This window comes from Schistocerca americana, chromosome 6 (genome assembly GCF_021461395.2).
Source record: "Schistocerca americana isolate TAMUIC-IGC-003095 chromosome 6, iqSchAmer2.1, whole genome shotgun sequence".
In the NCBI taxonomy this organism is placed as follows: Eukaryota; Metazoa; Arthropoda; class Insecta; order Orthoptera; family Acrididae; genus Schistocerca; species Schistocerca americana.
This window is the reverse complement of record NC_060124.1, coordinates 479,493,713-479,509,265: the sequence shown is the minus strand read 5'-3', so window position 1 is coordinate 479,509,265 and position 15,553 is coordinate 479,493,713. Positions and strand designations below refer to the sequence as shown.

The 15,553-nt window shown below is 42.3% G+C and overlaps 1 protein-coding gene across 2 annotated transcripts in view; it reads right to left on the bottom strand.

Annotated features, from left to right (window-relative positions):
• The window catches only part of LOC124619499 (coiled-coil domain-containing protein 186-like), a 220,958-nt gene that overhangs the window by 130,136 nt on the left and 75,269 nt on the right, over positions 1-15,553 (bottom strand). For both annotated transcript variants that reach the window (XM_047145918.1, XM_047145919.1), the window contains exon 7: positions 3,739-3,881. In XM_047145918.1, coding sequence (XP_047001874.1) covers positions 3,739-3,881 — 143 coding nt within the window. The remainder of the gene's footprint in view (positions 1-3,738; positions 3,882-15,553) is intronic.

The window sequence follows — 15,553 nt, the reverse complement described above, 5'->3', positions numbered from 1 at the left end:
GCTTCTCAGTATTTCTGCTTTGTTTGGACTACGTAATACTTAGCAGCTGTGATACACAGCTCCTCGCAAAAAAAAAAAAAAAAAAAAAAAAAAAAAAATAATTTGCATGCATTGCTGACGCTAACTGTATGAATTTTAGAGTCATGAATAAAGGCAAAATATTATCCGAGTAAGTGAATTGTCAGCTGAGAATCTACAACATTCAGAGTAACTGTCATTCAAACCATGGAGCTTCTCTGTGGCACTGATATCTGATATGAACAATAACAAAAGCAGTCTAATCAAATGTGTGCATCTCTGCAGATTTGCCAAATCAAATCTGCGATAGCTAAGATTCAAAATGGTGCCGCTCCATCCTGTTGGATCCTCCTTGTTGTGCTGTCCACAAGGTGGCTGAGATGTTACTGCTTAAACCCATCTCAGTCTGCAGCTGCAGTTCTCCTAAGGTCATCAAGCGTCAGAGAGGTTTCCTCTGACAACGCACTAGCTGTTAAATTGGTTTCAAGCAGCTCGATCGAGTTCATGTCAGTAGATACTGCAAGCCATTACATTCTATTGATTCCTGCATCCTGGAGGAAGGTTTTCACAAGGCAGGTGTAGTGTGCTTGAGCGTTATCATCTTCAAAGACTAACCCATCACTGAAATGTTGACTGTAGGACTGGACATCATGTGGGAAGATACCATCCTAACACTGGACATCCCTCAAATTAGCAATGAGATGTATCTACCTGCCCAAAAAATGACATATCCACCTCCTTGCTGAATTCATGGAACTGTATGGCTGGTTGTGTCCACACTCTTCTACCACAATGATCAGGTGTCTAGACAAATCCTATCATTGTCAGTGAAGAGAATCGGAAGTCACTGATCCAAGTTTCATTCCAGGTGTTCCCTTGACCATCTTCTTCAGGCACTATGGTACTGGGGGTTGGGGTGGGGGTTGCCTACTGTATTGAATATATTGAGATGGCTAAGTGGTATCTGGGTTGATACTGACCACCCAGCTGCCTCCAAAAGGCAGTGCACAATACTGTTGTATTCATCTAGCAGTACCTATAAGACATAATTTGTAGGTTGTGGGCATATTCTTGTGTTGATGTTCAAGTATGTTCACTGTGAGGCAAGTCAAAGTTTTTGCAACTGAATGTTTGAATGACATCACTGTCGAGTGTGCCGATCTGGTAGGCAACTTCCCGTGCTGAAAGCCATTCTTGCAACAGAATGCCAATGAGCACACAGTTTGAGCTCAAGGTGGACCTTTAACACACTTCAGCAGCCTGAGCAGTGCACAGAAGCTGCATTGTCCCATTTACAAATGGAGACACAGTGCACTTAGTTGTACACAGTGACTTCCTGGGGTCAAAAGATTACTGGAAAAGTGATGTTGATCAAAAAAGCACAAACTAATCAAGTCATGAGGGTAGTGTGAAATTTTTTGAGCAGTTTTAGACAGCCTTTATGAAAGGAAAGGTGCTCATCTGACACTGAAAAAATACTACAGAAATGAACCATACAAAATGTGAAACTGTGTTATGACAGCTTACAGTAAAGGTTCAATAAATACTGTTATAAAAATGTCTGTTCACTGAATACAGACTACAGACAGTTGTCACAGATGCAGTAAATTGGATTACTTACAACTGTACCTCACTGTGACTGTACTTCTAGTCTCCATAGTCTATATGGAAGTGAGTCACTGATTGCTACACAAATCGATCATGCCATGTAATCCATATCACTAGCAGTACTTCCTCATCAACATGTATACATGTGGAGACAAGACTGTCACAAGTAGGCACATCATACAGGGTGTTTCAAAAATGACCAGTATATTTGAAACGGCAATAAAAACTAAACGAGCAGCGATAGAAATACACCGTTTGTTGCAATATGCTTGGGACAACAGTACATTTTCAGGCAGACAAACTTTCGAAATTACAGTAGTTACAATTTTCAACAACAGATGGCGCTGCGGTCTGGGAACCTCTATAGTACGATATTTTCCACATATCCACCATGCGTAGCAATAATACGGCGTAGTCTTTGAATGAAATTACCCGAAACCTTTGACAATGTGTCTGGCGGAATGGCTTCACATGCAGATGAGATGTACTGCTTCAGCTGTTCAATTGTTTCTGGATTCTGGCGGTACACCTGGTCTTTCAAGTGTCCCCACAGAAAGAAGTCACAGGGGTTCATGTCTGGCGAATAGGGAGGCCAATCCACGCCGCCTCCTGTATGTTTCGGATAGCCCAAAGCAATCACACGATCATCGAAATATTCATTCAGGAAATTAAAGACGTCGGCCGTGCGATGTGGCCGGGCACCATCTTGCATAAACCACGAGGTGTTCGCAGTGTCGTCTAAGGCAGTTTGTACCGCCACAAATTCACGAAGGATGTCCAGATAGCGTGATGCAGTAATCGTTTCGGATCTGAAAAATGGGCCAATGATTCCTTTGGAAGAAATGGCGGCCCAGACCAGTACTTTTTGAGGATGCAGGGACGATGGGACTGCAACATGGGGCTTTTCGGTTCCCCATATGCGCCAGTTCTGTTTATTGACGAAGCCGTCCAGGTAAAAATAAGCTTCATCAGTAAACCAAATGCTGCCCACATGCATATCGCCGTCATCAATCCTGTGCAGTATATCGTTAGCGAATGTCTCTCGTGCAGCAATGGTAGCGGCGCTGAGGGGTTGCCGCGTTTGAATTTTGTATGGATAGAGGTGTAAACTCTGGCGCATGAGACGATACGTGGACGTTGGCGTCATTTGGACCGCAGCTGCAACACGGCGAACGAAAACCCGAGGCCGCTGTTGGATCACCTGCTGCACTAGCTGCGCGTTGCCCTCTGTGGTTGCCGTATGCGGTCGCCCTACCTTTCCAGCGCGTTCATCCGTCACGTTCCCAGTCCGTTGAAATTTTTCAAACAGATCCTTTATTGTATCGCTTTTCGGTCCTTTGGTTACATTAAACCTCCGTTGAAAACTTCGTCTTGTTGCAACAACACTGTGTTCTAGGCGGTGGAATTCCAACACCAGAAAAATCCTCTGTTCTAAGGAATAAACCATGTTGTCTACAGCACACTTGCACGTTGTGAACAGCACACGCTTACAGCAGAAAAACGACGTACAGAATGGCGCACCCACAGACTGCGTTGTCTTCTATATCTTTCACATCACTTGCAGCGCCATCTGTTGTTGAAAATTGTAACCACTGTAATTTCGAAAGTTTGTCCGCCTGAAAATGTACTGTTGTCCCAAGCATATTGCAACAAACGGTGTATTTCTATCGCTGCTCGTTTAGTTTTTATTGCCGTTTCAAATATACCGGTCATTTTTGAAACACTCTGTATACCCAACTATCATAAACTCTTATATGGCATTCACCATCTCTGCTGTTTCTTTCAGAGAATGAATGCACAACAGTCATGCTGGAAGTTAATATCTGCCATACTTCTCAAGCTGCAACTATCTTAACTGTCTCAATTTCATATTGTAATCTGTATCAGGCCACTTTCCTATGCTTATCTCCATTATTATAGATACATACTGTACTCACATTTCTTTGTATTAGGATTTACCTTGTACCACAATGCCGAAACACATTTTTATTCATCATTTCTCTTGAATTTACTATCTACACTTAATCTCTGACTTTCATAAATTGAATAAAATACTAACGACCACTCTGAATTTGCATCTGTTAGGTTCAATCAGGTTACAACACTACTCACTGATTTAGCTGCATCCGCAGAGCACTCATCTCAGCTACCTGTGCACGTAAATCTGCCACATCTTGCTGCTGGCTGTCAGCAGCTTGCCGCAGTCGGGAAAGTGTCTGCTCTCGTTCGAACCTCTCCTTTTCCAGGTTTTGAACCTACATAATAACATAAATTTTATTGTACCTTGTATTTAATAAATGAAAATATGTAACAACCACTGTGGTGGCAAATTCTATGATTCCCGCTGAGGAAAAGATGTTAGCAGACTGGTGGGGCATCATTTTATACTAAACCACACTTAATAAATGGAAGTACATGACAATCCGAGACAAGTGTAAATAGTGAAACACAGAAAGTGGAACATACATCTCCACTGCATTTAAAGATGCACTATGCTGATACATGTTATTCCGTTATTGTCTTTCACATTATATATTTTAACACCTGTATCCAAGAAAAACACAAAACTATTTGCCATACATTGCACCAATACTTGCTCACTTTTCTTACATGCTTAAGAGTTTCTCAGGTTCCTTTTTCTGAACACACAGTGCAGTTTGGAGTATTACACATGCCTACAGACGCTATGGGCCATGAAAAAGTGTTAGTTCCTTCTTTGAGGAAATGTTTGTTTCCTTGTTTAATGGCAGACATTGAAATACTCGCCATACAAGGAGGCATTGAATCACTCACAGACACAATGTAAAAGACTGCTAAAATATCAAAGCATTCGATCAAAATTAGAGTTGTACAACTACTGCAGGCTAATATATACTGTTGTAAGCAAGTGTAACCTACGGTAATTTTCCTAATAGCTTTGGTCAAGTAATATCATAACCGTGTTACCTGGATGTGAGGTGGTTGCATACCTACTGGGTGTTACTTCATTTTGATCGCTTTGTTTGCGTATGCGACCAGTCTCTTATTAGATTCCCCTAGAAACTGAGTGAGGATGTACGGAGGGTCATGTAATCCATGGAACATTTTTGTTCTACATTGTTAGCCTCTGGTCTGTTACTTATCAAACAGTACTTAAGGCAAAATACAAACTGTCGGTGTTTAACTAATGTTTTATTCGAAAATTGTTGGTTTGTAATGTGAAATAGAAGATTGTTGCATTAGAAATACAGAAAACATATAGATTTATCATATAGTGCTGGAAAATAAAATTTCCTTAAAAAAAAAAAGTAAAATTTAAAAAATGCATAAAGAAAAACCCTACCAAACATCACTTCAATTCTTCGTCAAGCTTACATACAACACGTTTTTGTGGCTGCTAACCAACTTTTGCTTTTATCAATAATAACAGGAAACTCTTGCCTTTGATCATGATGAAGAACGTTCTACTGAGTACAAAACAACAACAATAATAATTGTATAGCTTTTTGTGCACGTAAACTGCACTTGAATCAAAAGTAATTGTTTTGGTTACATAGAAGTGCAGAAGTTATGCAAGCAGCTAATTTTTATTACTTATAAATTGTAATTTATGTTTTGCAAGAATATAAATACACAATAGACTAACACTGAATGATGTATGGTTCTAATTATGTGCGAAACAAACAAACAAACCGAGAGAAGTTGTCGCCTCCCAGTTCTTCTTTCACATATTCACTGATGTTTCTTTCCCTACCAATTCTACCATTACTACCAGTAATCCTACTATTTACTACATCATTTTTGTACTGTGCTAAAACTACTGAACCATAGTTTTAGTAGAGCACAACTCTAGTCAAAATCCTTCTTCTGCAGTAGAAAACATACACATCCAAACAAGTGCAGTTCACACACACACACACACACACACACACACACACACACACACACACTACCACTACTGTCTCAGGGTGCAGGCAGTCAGACCCCAGCATAGGACAAGTGTGCGCGAGTTGTGTTGTGTGGGTATGTGTGTGTTTTCTACTGCAGAAGAAGGCCTTTGAAAGCTTAATATTTTGGAAGTCTTTTTCGTCGTGCCTTCCTGTGACTCAACACAATCTCTGTATGATGAGCAGCAATCTATTCTTTCTATGTTGTTGTTACGCATTGACTTATCACATTTTACTCTGTACATGGCTCAATTGATACTAATGAGTTCTTATACCAAGCTTAATAACTACTTGATGAAATATAAGATGTTAAGGTGCTTTCTGCATAATTAGTGAGGAACATAAATTATGGCATTTAACAAATGCTACACACTACTGTTAACTTTTGGACCCCAAGTGCATTTACTGAAGGAAACAGGGAAATGAGTTGGAGGGAAACAGACTGTTCAGCCAGTACGTCTACATCTACAAAAGTACTCCACAAACCACCATATGGGACATGGCCGAGAATAGTTTGTACGACCAATAGTTATTTCCTTTCCTGTTCCACTCACAAATGGAGTGAGGGAAAAATCACTGTCTTTATGCCTCTGTATGAGCCCTATTTTCTCTTTATCTTACATTCATGTTTCTTAAGCAAAATGTACGTTGGCAGCAGTAGAACCTTTCTGCAGTCAGCTTCAAATTCTAGTTCTCTAAATTTCCTCAATAGTCTCCCTTGAAAATAATGTTGCCTTTCCTCCTAGTAGCCTGCCTCTGAATTGATTTGGTGTCTTTCTTTCATCTGACCTGGTGGAGATCCCAAACACACTAGTAATACATAAGAAAGTGTCAGACTTCTGTTCTATACTTTGTGACCTTTACAGATGAACCACATTTTTCCTACAATTCTCCCAATAAACCAAGTCAACCATTTGATTTTCCTATCACAATCCTCAAATGCTTTTTTTGTTTCATACCTTTTTCAACACTCCACCAAGATATTTAACTGATATGACTTTGTCAAGCAACTGAATACTAATGCTGTTTTCAAACATTATGGGATGGTTTTTCTGACTCCTCTACATTTCGAGACAGCTGCCATTCATCACACCAACTAGAAACTTCGTCAAAGCCATGTTGTGTCCCCCTACAGTTACTTAATAATAACACCTTTCTGTACACCACTGCATCATCAGCAAACAGACACAGATTGTTGCTCATTCTGTTCATCACATCATTTTTGTATATAGAGAATAACAGTAGTCCTATCACACTTCCCTGGGGCACTCCTGATGATACCCTTGTCTCTGATGAACACTTGCTGTCAAGAACAATATACTGTGTTCTATTACTTAAGAATTTTTTTAGCCACTCACATATGTGGGAACCTATACCATATGTTCATACCATCATCATATCAGTTGTTTGTGAGCTATCATGTCAAATGCTTTTCCGAAATCTGAGAAAATGGAATTTTCTTATTACCCTCGATCCATGGTTCACATGATATTGTGTGAGAAAAGGACAAGCTGAATTTCACGCAAGCCATGCTTTCTAAAACCATGCTGATTTGTGGACAGAAGCTTTTCTGTCTGAAGTAAATTAATTATATTCGAAGTGAGAGTATGTTCAGTAACTCTGCAGCAAACTGACGTTAAGGATATTGGTCCACAATTTTGCAGGTCTGTTCCTTTACTCTTCTTATACGCAGGAGGCACCTGCGCTTTATTCCAGTTGCTTGGGACTTTGCGCTGGGCAAGAGGTTTGCAATATCTGCCAGCTAAGGCCTAATGCCATAAAGTACTCTTTGTAAAACCAAATTGGGACTCCAAAGGAACCTGGTGACCTACTTGTTTCAACTCTTTCTGTTGTTTCTCTGCACCAGGGATGCCTATTATTTCCTCCATACAGGAGATATGCAATGGTCAGACTACAATATGTTTGTACAATCCTCCTGGGTGAAGGATTTCTTAAACACAAAATTTAAAATTTCAGCCTTCCTTTTGCTATCTTCTACTGGCACACCAGATTGGTCAATGAGTGACTGGATAGAGGCCTTTAAACCATTCAGCAATTTTACAAGGACCAGAATTTTCTCAGGTTCTCAGCAAGGTCTTTTGCTAAGTTATTATGGTGGTAGTTATTGTCTGCTTCACACATCAATCTTCTTACAGATGCACTAATCTCTTCTAACTTTTGCGTATCATAATTTGCACTCTCTCATTGAACTGAGTATGCAACAGTCTTTACTTCCTCAGCAATTTCCAAATTTTGTTTTTAAACCACGGTGCGTCCTTTCCGTCCTTAGTCCTCTTTTGGCACATATTTTTCCATATCGTGATTTACAATCTGTTTAAACTTTGCCCACAATTCCTCTATGTCCATCATAATGAAACTAAATGAAGTCCATTCACAGTTTAAGTCGGATCCAATCCTGCTTATCTGCTCTTTCAGAAAAAGTACTCTCCTAATCTTTTGGATTGATTTATTAACTTTAGTATCCACTGTCACTATGAAGACATCATGATAACTAATCCTTGTTTATACTGACACCGTCAAGGTGGTCAGGTCTGTTTGTAGCAATAAGGTCTGAAACATACCCAATGAATGTGGGCTCTCGAACTAGTTGCTCAAAGCAATTTTCAGAAAACATGCTCAAAAGTATTTCACAAGACTACCTGTCTGTACCCTCTGCAGTGAGCATTCCAGTCTATATTCAGTAGGTTAAATTCACCTCCAACAAAAACTTATAAATGTTCAGAATGTAGCACTAACTACAAATTAATTTGTATTGAGAGCATAAAATGACTCGTTCCACATTATTACAATTTATCATGCAAAATGATCTATGGAACATGAAACTAACCAGCTATTGCATGATCTGGATATTTCCACACTACTGGGTACCGACTTTCTTACACGACTCTAAAACTCTCATGATGAATTGGGTGGCCGGTAAAAACAGCCAACAATTAACTTGATTTCACCTAGACCTGTTGTATGCCTCCAGGTAACTTCACCATCAACAATCAGATTTGGTTGCAAAAGAAACAGTATTTTTGTCAACTGCAATAAACACTCCCCCTCCTATGGTGCCTAATCTGTCTTTCCGATATACATTTATTACTTGCTAAATATTTCAGAGCTTTCTACTTCAGGTTTCAGCCACCTCTCAGTCCTGAGAATAATTCTAATATGACAAATTTCCTGGAGGGCAGTAAATTCAGGAACTTTGTTAGGAATACTTTTGGCAATTTACTGATAAAAGTTTGATAGTCAAAGTGTCTTTACTCTGAAAGCGGTCCGATTCCGTTACCTGCATGTCGACTAGCAAGTCATCACAGTACTTCAAACGACCTCCTAGCCTAAAATAACCCCACAGACACTCCACAAGTACTCTGCTACCATAGTTGCTGCTTCCTTTGTGTAGTACACCCCTGACCTATCAAGTGGAGTCCTTCAATTCCCATCCAATAGTGCAGGTACAAAAACTACAGTGAAGACTGTCACACAGTTGACAAACAATCAGCTGCGACCCTCCACTTGAGTCCAAATCAATGGACCCCGATCAACTCTGGGAACACTGTTCCAAATTGCGAGCTCTGCTTGCACACTGTGCTTTAGGCCAGCAGACTTTACTGCTTCCACCAGCCCCCCATATAAACTGAGGATGGCTTCAGAACCTGAGCATGAATGGATCTTGCACACTTCGCAGCTGCAAGCAAGACCACCTCCAAAACTCGAATGAAGCCAACATACTGAGTGCAAATTGGATTTATTTACAGCTCTGAAAGCTATTTTTCTAAAGGGCTTCATAATGTGCCTAACACAGGAGCTCTAGATAACTAGCTCCCCCTCAACCCTTCCCCCCCACCCCTGACCCTCATGTGCCTGCTTGAATCCTGCTTAAAGAGCATCCCCATCCAACTGTCCACTCACAGAGTGAACGGCCGAGGCCAGACACACAGCCTGTACATTGACTCTCCACCTTGAGCGACACAAACACATTACCGTGCACCACTGCCCCTGTGGTGGTGAGGATGGCTCCATCATAAGGTACAATGAAAGAAGCCTCGGCAGCAGAGCCCGAGGGCGAAACAAGTGATATTTTAAGCGTCCCATGTGATGTGCCAGATTCTCTGCCTCCGCTAGACTCCAAGGCAGCAGCCTGATCATGGTCGACAGCGGCCAAAAGCACCTTCAGCTATTCGTGAAGTGCAGCCAGCTGTTCCTGTATCCACACACTAACATGTGCACATCCTACCCATCCCAGCATGACTAACTTATAAAACATAAAAGCACACAAAGAAACCTAAATATGCAACTCACTATCCTCCTGATGTATCACCAACAGACACAAAACTACACCTCTTAAATAGAGAGACACACACACAAAGAATTTAGGAATTAAGCTATGAAGAAAACACAGAAAAACCTAAGTAGGTAACCTGGTGCTCTGCTGGTACTTAATAGACGAAAGCTGGAGCCTGATGGAATGACTGGACTGAGCGAATGGTTGATGGCTCTTCAAAACAAATAAATGAATTAATGACAAGACTGCCTGAATCTAAACTTCACACTTACAAAAAACACCTAACTTGCTGCTCCAGTGGTGTTTTGTTTTGTTTGTTTTAGGGTACAAAAACAACTGAGGTTATAAGCACCTATGTCATAACCTTAGAACACCAAGAAGCAAAAGAACTTAAAAGCGACTACATATTAAGCCCAATTGACAGAAGGAAGACAAGCTAAGAACAAGCACTTCCTAGTATAGAGAGGTCCATAAAATATGCTGTGCAGACAGCAGAGATCCCGAACCACAGATTAAATGCCATTCGCCATACTGCTTTTATGGATAAAAAGTAAAACACGGTTGACAGCCCAAATGTTGTTCGCTAAAACAGCCGATCACTTAGGTAGCAAACGTATATAAGAAGATAAGTGGTTAAAAAAAAGGGTATTCGGGCAAGATATGGTGAACTGTCAAAGGTTGACGACAATGGGCACAAACTGGCAGAGGATCTCCACTTAACAAATGGCAATGGCTAAAATGGCAACACCCAATACACAACCTAGCCAAAAGGATCTCCTCGCGACAAGAGTGCCGAGATAAGGTCAGCTAAGCTGCTGGGACAGGCTTAATTCCCCAGAGCTTGTTCCTGTGAAGAGAAAACCAGTGGTGATGCCAAAGTGACACCACCTGCTGACAGACAGTAATAGGGAGACCATCGGAAGGGATGGAAGAGCTAGCGGACCAGGTAGGTGGATTGCAGCCTTGGCAGCAGCATCAGCAGCCTCATTTCCTGTCAGACAGATCTGACCAGAAACCCACATGAACATCACAGTGGCTCCCTCAACAGTGGACAACTGGAAGCTTTCCTGGACCCGTTGAGCTAGGGGATGGACTGTGTACAGCACAAAGAGGCTTTGAAAGGCACTGAGAGAATCAGAGCACATGGCACAATTGAAAAGCCTGTGTCTCCGGGTGTACAGAGCGGCCTGATAGAAGGCAAAGAGCTCTGCTGTAAATATTGAGCAGTGTTCTGGAAGCTGACAAAGTGGTTGGTGTCAATGACAAAGACACACCCAAATACACGGTAAGTCTTAAAGCTATTATTGTACATGAAGGTATTATTGCTAAGTTCCATGCAAAGATCAAGAAACTTACAAAAATAGATTTAATTCGGATTGGTTTCCTTAGGAAGCAAATGCAAGTTGAACACAGGCCGCCGCACTAAGCCAAGTTGGTGAAGGGTTCATACCTATCGGGAATGTGGGAGGCAGCGTGAAGTTAAGCTGCCTGAACAATAGCTGAAAGTGAACTCTGGGAGGTAACAGAGAAGAACAATGCACGCCATATTAGCGGTCAAGGGTGTCATCGAAGAACGAGACTTAGGATGGGTTGCCAGGCAAGGCAGACAAACAGCATGCATATCCACTGAGGAGAACCTCACACTGGTATGGCAGCAATAGTTTGGCAGCTTCTGCACAGACTCTCAGTCGGGCTAGTGAACAAGGCGCCAGTGGCCAAACAGATTCAACGATGGTCGATTGTATTAAGATGGCATAAGGTGGTCAAATGTGCATAAGCATAAACAGAACACCCTCAGTCTGGTTTCAAATGGACAGGGGCTCCCCGCGAAGCACCGCTTAGAACACGCTAAGAGACCAGGTACAGCGTGCGGCCAGGTAAGATGCATGGGAAGACCAAGAAAGTTTTCTATCTAGCATGAGCCCCAGGAATTTTGTAGTTTCAGCAAATGGAAGAAAAACAGGCCCAAGATGTAAAAAAGGAAGAAGTAACTGATTGCGCCACCAGAAAATTCATAAAAACTGTATTGTCAGAGGAAATGCAAAGCCAATGTTTATACTCCATGAGTAAAGACGATCGAGACAGTGCTGAATGCTGAAGACACCACTCAAGGAGACAAGTCTGTGGATAACTCCAACAGATCACGAAGGGGGCGGGGAGGAGATGACAGGCTATATAATAGGGTTAATGGCTATAGCAAAGAGTGTGACGCTCAGGATGGAGAAAGTCATAGGATAAACCAAAAACTCCTTAGCTTGGCAATTAAAGTGATGCAGGAGAAGGCAGTAAAATGTGAAAGAATTGTGTGTTAACAAGACAAGTGGAGGCTGGGAAAGAAAACAGCTGTCAAATTTATGAATAAATCGGGGAAAGATGATTGGGTGAAGGCCCAGCAGTGTAGTGAACTGTAAACTGTAAACTGTTAAACGCAAATTCGTAAATAACAGTGGAATTATTATATGCAAGTAATGCTAGTCTGTCACCATTGATGCCACCTCCCTCTATACCAACATACCCCTCATATGTGGCCAGTCTGCTGCTGAACATTTCCTCAGTCAGCGTCCATCTGATTCCAGACCTATGGCATCTTTTCCACTCACCTTAATCAACTTTATACTTACCAACTATTACTTCACCTTTGAGGGGCAAATTACAAACAGATCAGGGGTATGGCCATGGGAACCAGGATGGCTCCTTCCTATGCCAACCTTCTCATAGGTCACTTAGAGGGGGCTTTCCTGGGATCCATAAGTCTGGTTTCGCTTAGATACACTGCTGACATCTTTACCATATGGACTCATGATGAGGCTGACCTTTTAAAATTCCTGGAATCTCTGAATACCTTCTCCCAATTACATTTCACATGGTCCTATTCTGAATCCCGTGACACTTTCCTTGATGTTGATCTCATCCTCACTGAAGGCCAGCTACACACTTTCGTCCACATTAAACTTACTAACAAACAACAGTACTTACATAATGACAGTTGCCATCCCTTTCATGCCAAACGTTCCCTCCCATACAGCCTTGGCATTTGAGGCAAACGCATTTGTTCGGATGCAGACTCTTTACAGCAGTACATCACCATTCTCACCTCAGCCTTCACTGGACATAATTAACCCACCAGCCTAGTTCAAAAGCAGATTTCCCAGGCCATCACATCCAATCCTGGCACTGCTGATCCCTCCACTCAGTATTATCTTGGTCTGGAATGTATTAATTAGCTACTTCGATAAGGCCGTGACTTCCTAAAATAATGCCCTGAAATGAGATCCACTGTGTCTGAGATTTTGCCCATCACACCTAGAATAACTTTTTGTCGCCCTCCCAATCTCCGCAATATTCTTGTCAGACCCTATGCTCCTACTGCACCCATCTCCCTACCCTACGGCTCCTATCCCTGTGACTGTCCCTGCTGCAAGACTTTCCCAATACACCATCCTACCACCACCTATACCAGCCGTGTAACTGGCAAAACGTATACTATCAGAGGTATGACACATCATATACCAGCTGTTATGTAAACACTGTTCAGCCTTTTGCTTATGCATGGCTACCACCAAATCATCAATTAGGATGAATGGGCATACGCAGAGGGAGTACCCTGCAAAACACAATCTGTCACAGAGCATGGACTACAACATGACAATCATGACCTCGGTGCCTGTTTCACCACACACGCCATATGGATTCTACCCCCAGACACCAGTTTCTCAGAACTCCAACAGGGGAACTAGCGCTACAACATGTCCATGTTTCTCGCCACCCAACTGGTCTCAATGTACGTTAATTTCTTCCATCTCAGCATTTCTTCAGCTGTAACTACTCTTTTCTTCACCCTGTTTTAGTTTTCTACAGCTTTTATTGTCCCACCCATCTATTTTTCACCACTCCCCTCCCACTTCTGTTATGTACAATGCACTTAGCTTTTAATTCTTATTAGCTCATGCACAATGGTTCAAATGGCTCTGAGCACTATGGGACTTAACATCTGAGGTCATTAGTCCCCTAGAACTTAGAACTACTTAAACCTAACTAACCTGAGGACATCACACACACACACATACACACACACCTGAGGCAGGATTTGAACCTGCGACCATAGCAGTTGCACAGTTCCGGACTGAAGTGCCTAGAGCCGCTTGGCCACCGCGGCCGGCTCATGCACGATGTTTAAGATGTAGTCTCTGTCTTGCATATTACCCTGTCTTCCACCTGTAAACTCTCAGGTTTTCAAATCTCGTCCGATGCAGTCCCCAACAGTCACTTTTTCCTTCTCATCCCAACCGTTAAGTCTCCTCTGACCTGCGGTTCTGAGCAACTTTCCCGATATCTACCCTTTTCTCCTAGACCTCTCCAGTCCTTTTACTTCTCCCTCCCTCTTCCTTCCCCTTCAACCCTTCGGCCTGATGAAGGAGCCATTGGCTCCGAAAGCTTGCCTGATTATAATCTCCTTTTATGGGTGTTCTGCCACCACTTGGTGAGTAGATTTATTATCTATCCAATTAAATTATTTTTTCAAAAATCAATTGTTTCTGGAGTATTGATGTAGATGTAGATACTGCACACACAACTGTTTATAACGAATACAGTTCACCATTATAGGCTGATGCTTAAAAATGTAGAGAGCACGTTTCCATGCATGAATCACATCATTGCACACCTTAGTCCACCAGGGGACTGGACATAGCACAATGAAGATGGAGTGCACGGTATGGAACCATCTGTGGCGAGAAGGATAACATTCACATGGTAATGTATCTGGTCATCAAAAACTTGGGAAATGTCGTTCATCGAAGGTCCCAAGGGAGGAATAAAGCGTCCAGCTGGCCTCAGAATGCTGCCAATTGTGTTAAAACATAGCTGGGGTAAGAGTCAGCAAACACACACTACACATGAAATGGTCACTCATGTATGTGTCACAGAGAATGGACCACTCGAGATGACAGACAAGCTGGGCAGTGCAGAATGAGAGGTCCAAATGGGAATAAGTGTGCACGGAATCTGGAAGGTATGTGGCTGGTTCAATGTTAAGACAAATGAGGTTGAGTTGATTGAGAAGGTCAGCCAAGAGGGGACCTCTCTGACTGGTTCTGGAAGAGCCCCAAAGGGGATAGTGTGAATTAAAGTCAAGCAGCATGAAAGGGTGAGGGAGTTGATCAATAAGATGGAGGAAGTCTGCCCTGGTAACACCAAATGACAGAGACACTGCAAAGAGAAAAGGTGAAATGACGAAGGATAAAGCACTGCAGCCGAGAGTTCAGTGAGGTCGTTCAGTTATGAACATCATCCTGGATGATCAACATGACTCTCTCCTTGAGACAGAATGCCATCCTCGGCAGGGGGGGGGGGGGGGGGGTGGAAGGCCAAAGTGGACCGGAAGGAAATGCGAGAGGTCAAAGGGGTCATGAGGACACAATTTTTTTCTTGGAGGCAGAGAACAGGTGGACACTGTGAATCCAAGAGCAACCATAATTCCTCCTTGTTTAGTCTAATGTTGAGAATGTCCCGTGGAGAAGGGTCATAAAGGGGATTGGGGAAGAAGGAAACAGAAAGTGTGGTCACCTCAGCTGCTGCCTAGTGCCAGTCTTTGAAGACTCGTTGCTACAGGGCGCAGAGGCTGGAAGGTCCTGTTCCACGAGTTCTAAATAGGCATCGGTATTCTCACTAGGTCAGCCTGCAGATTCCAGGGCAGAAATACAGTAGG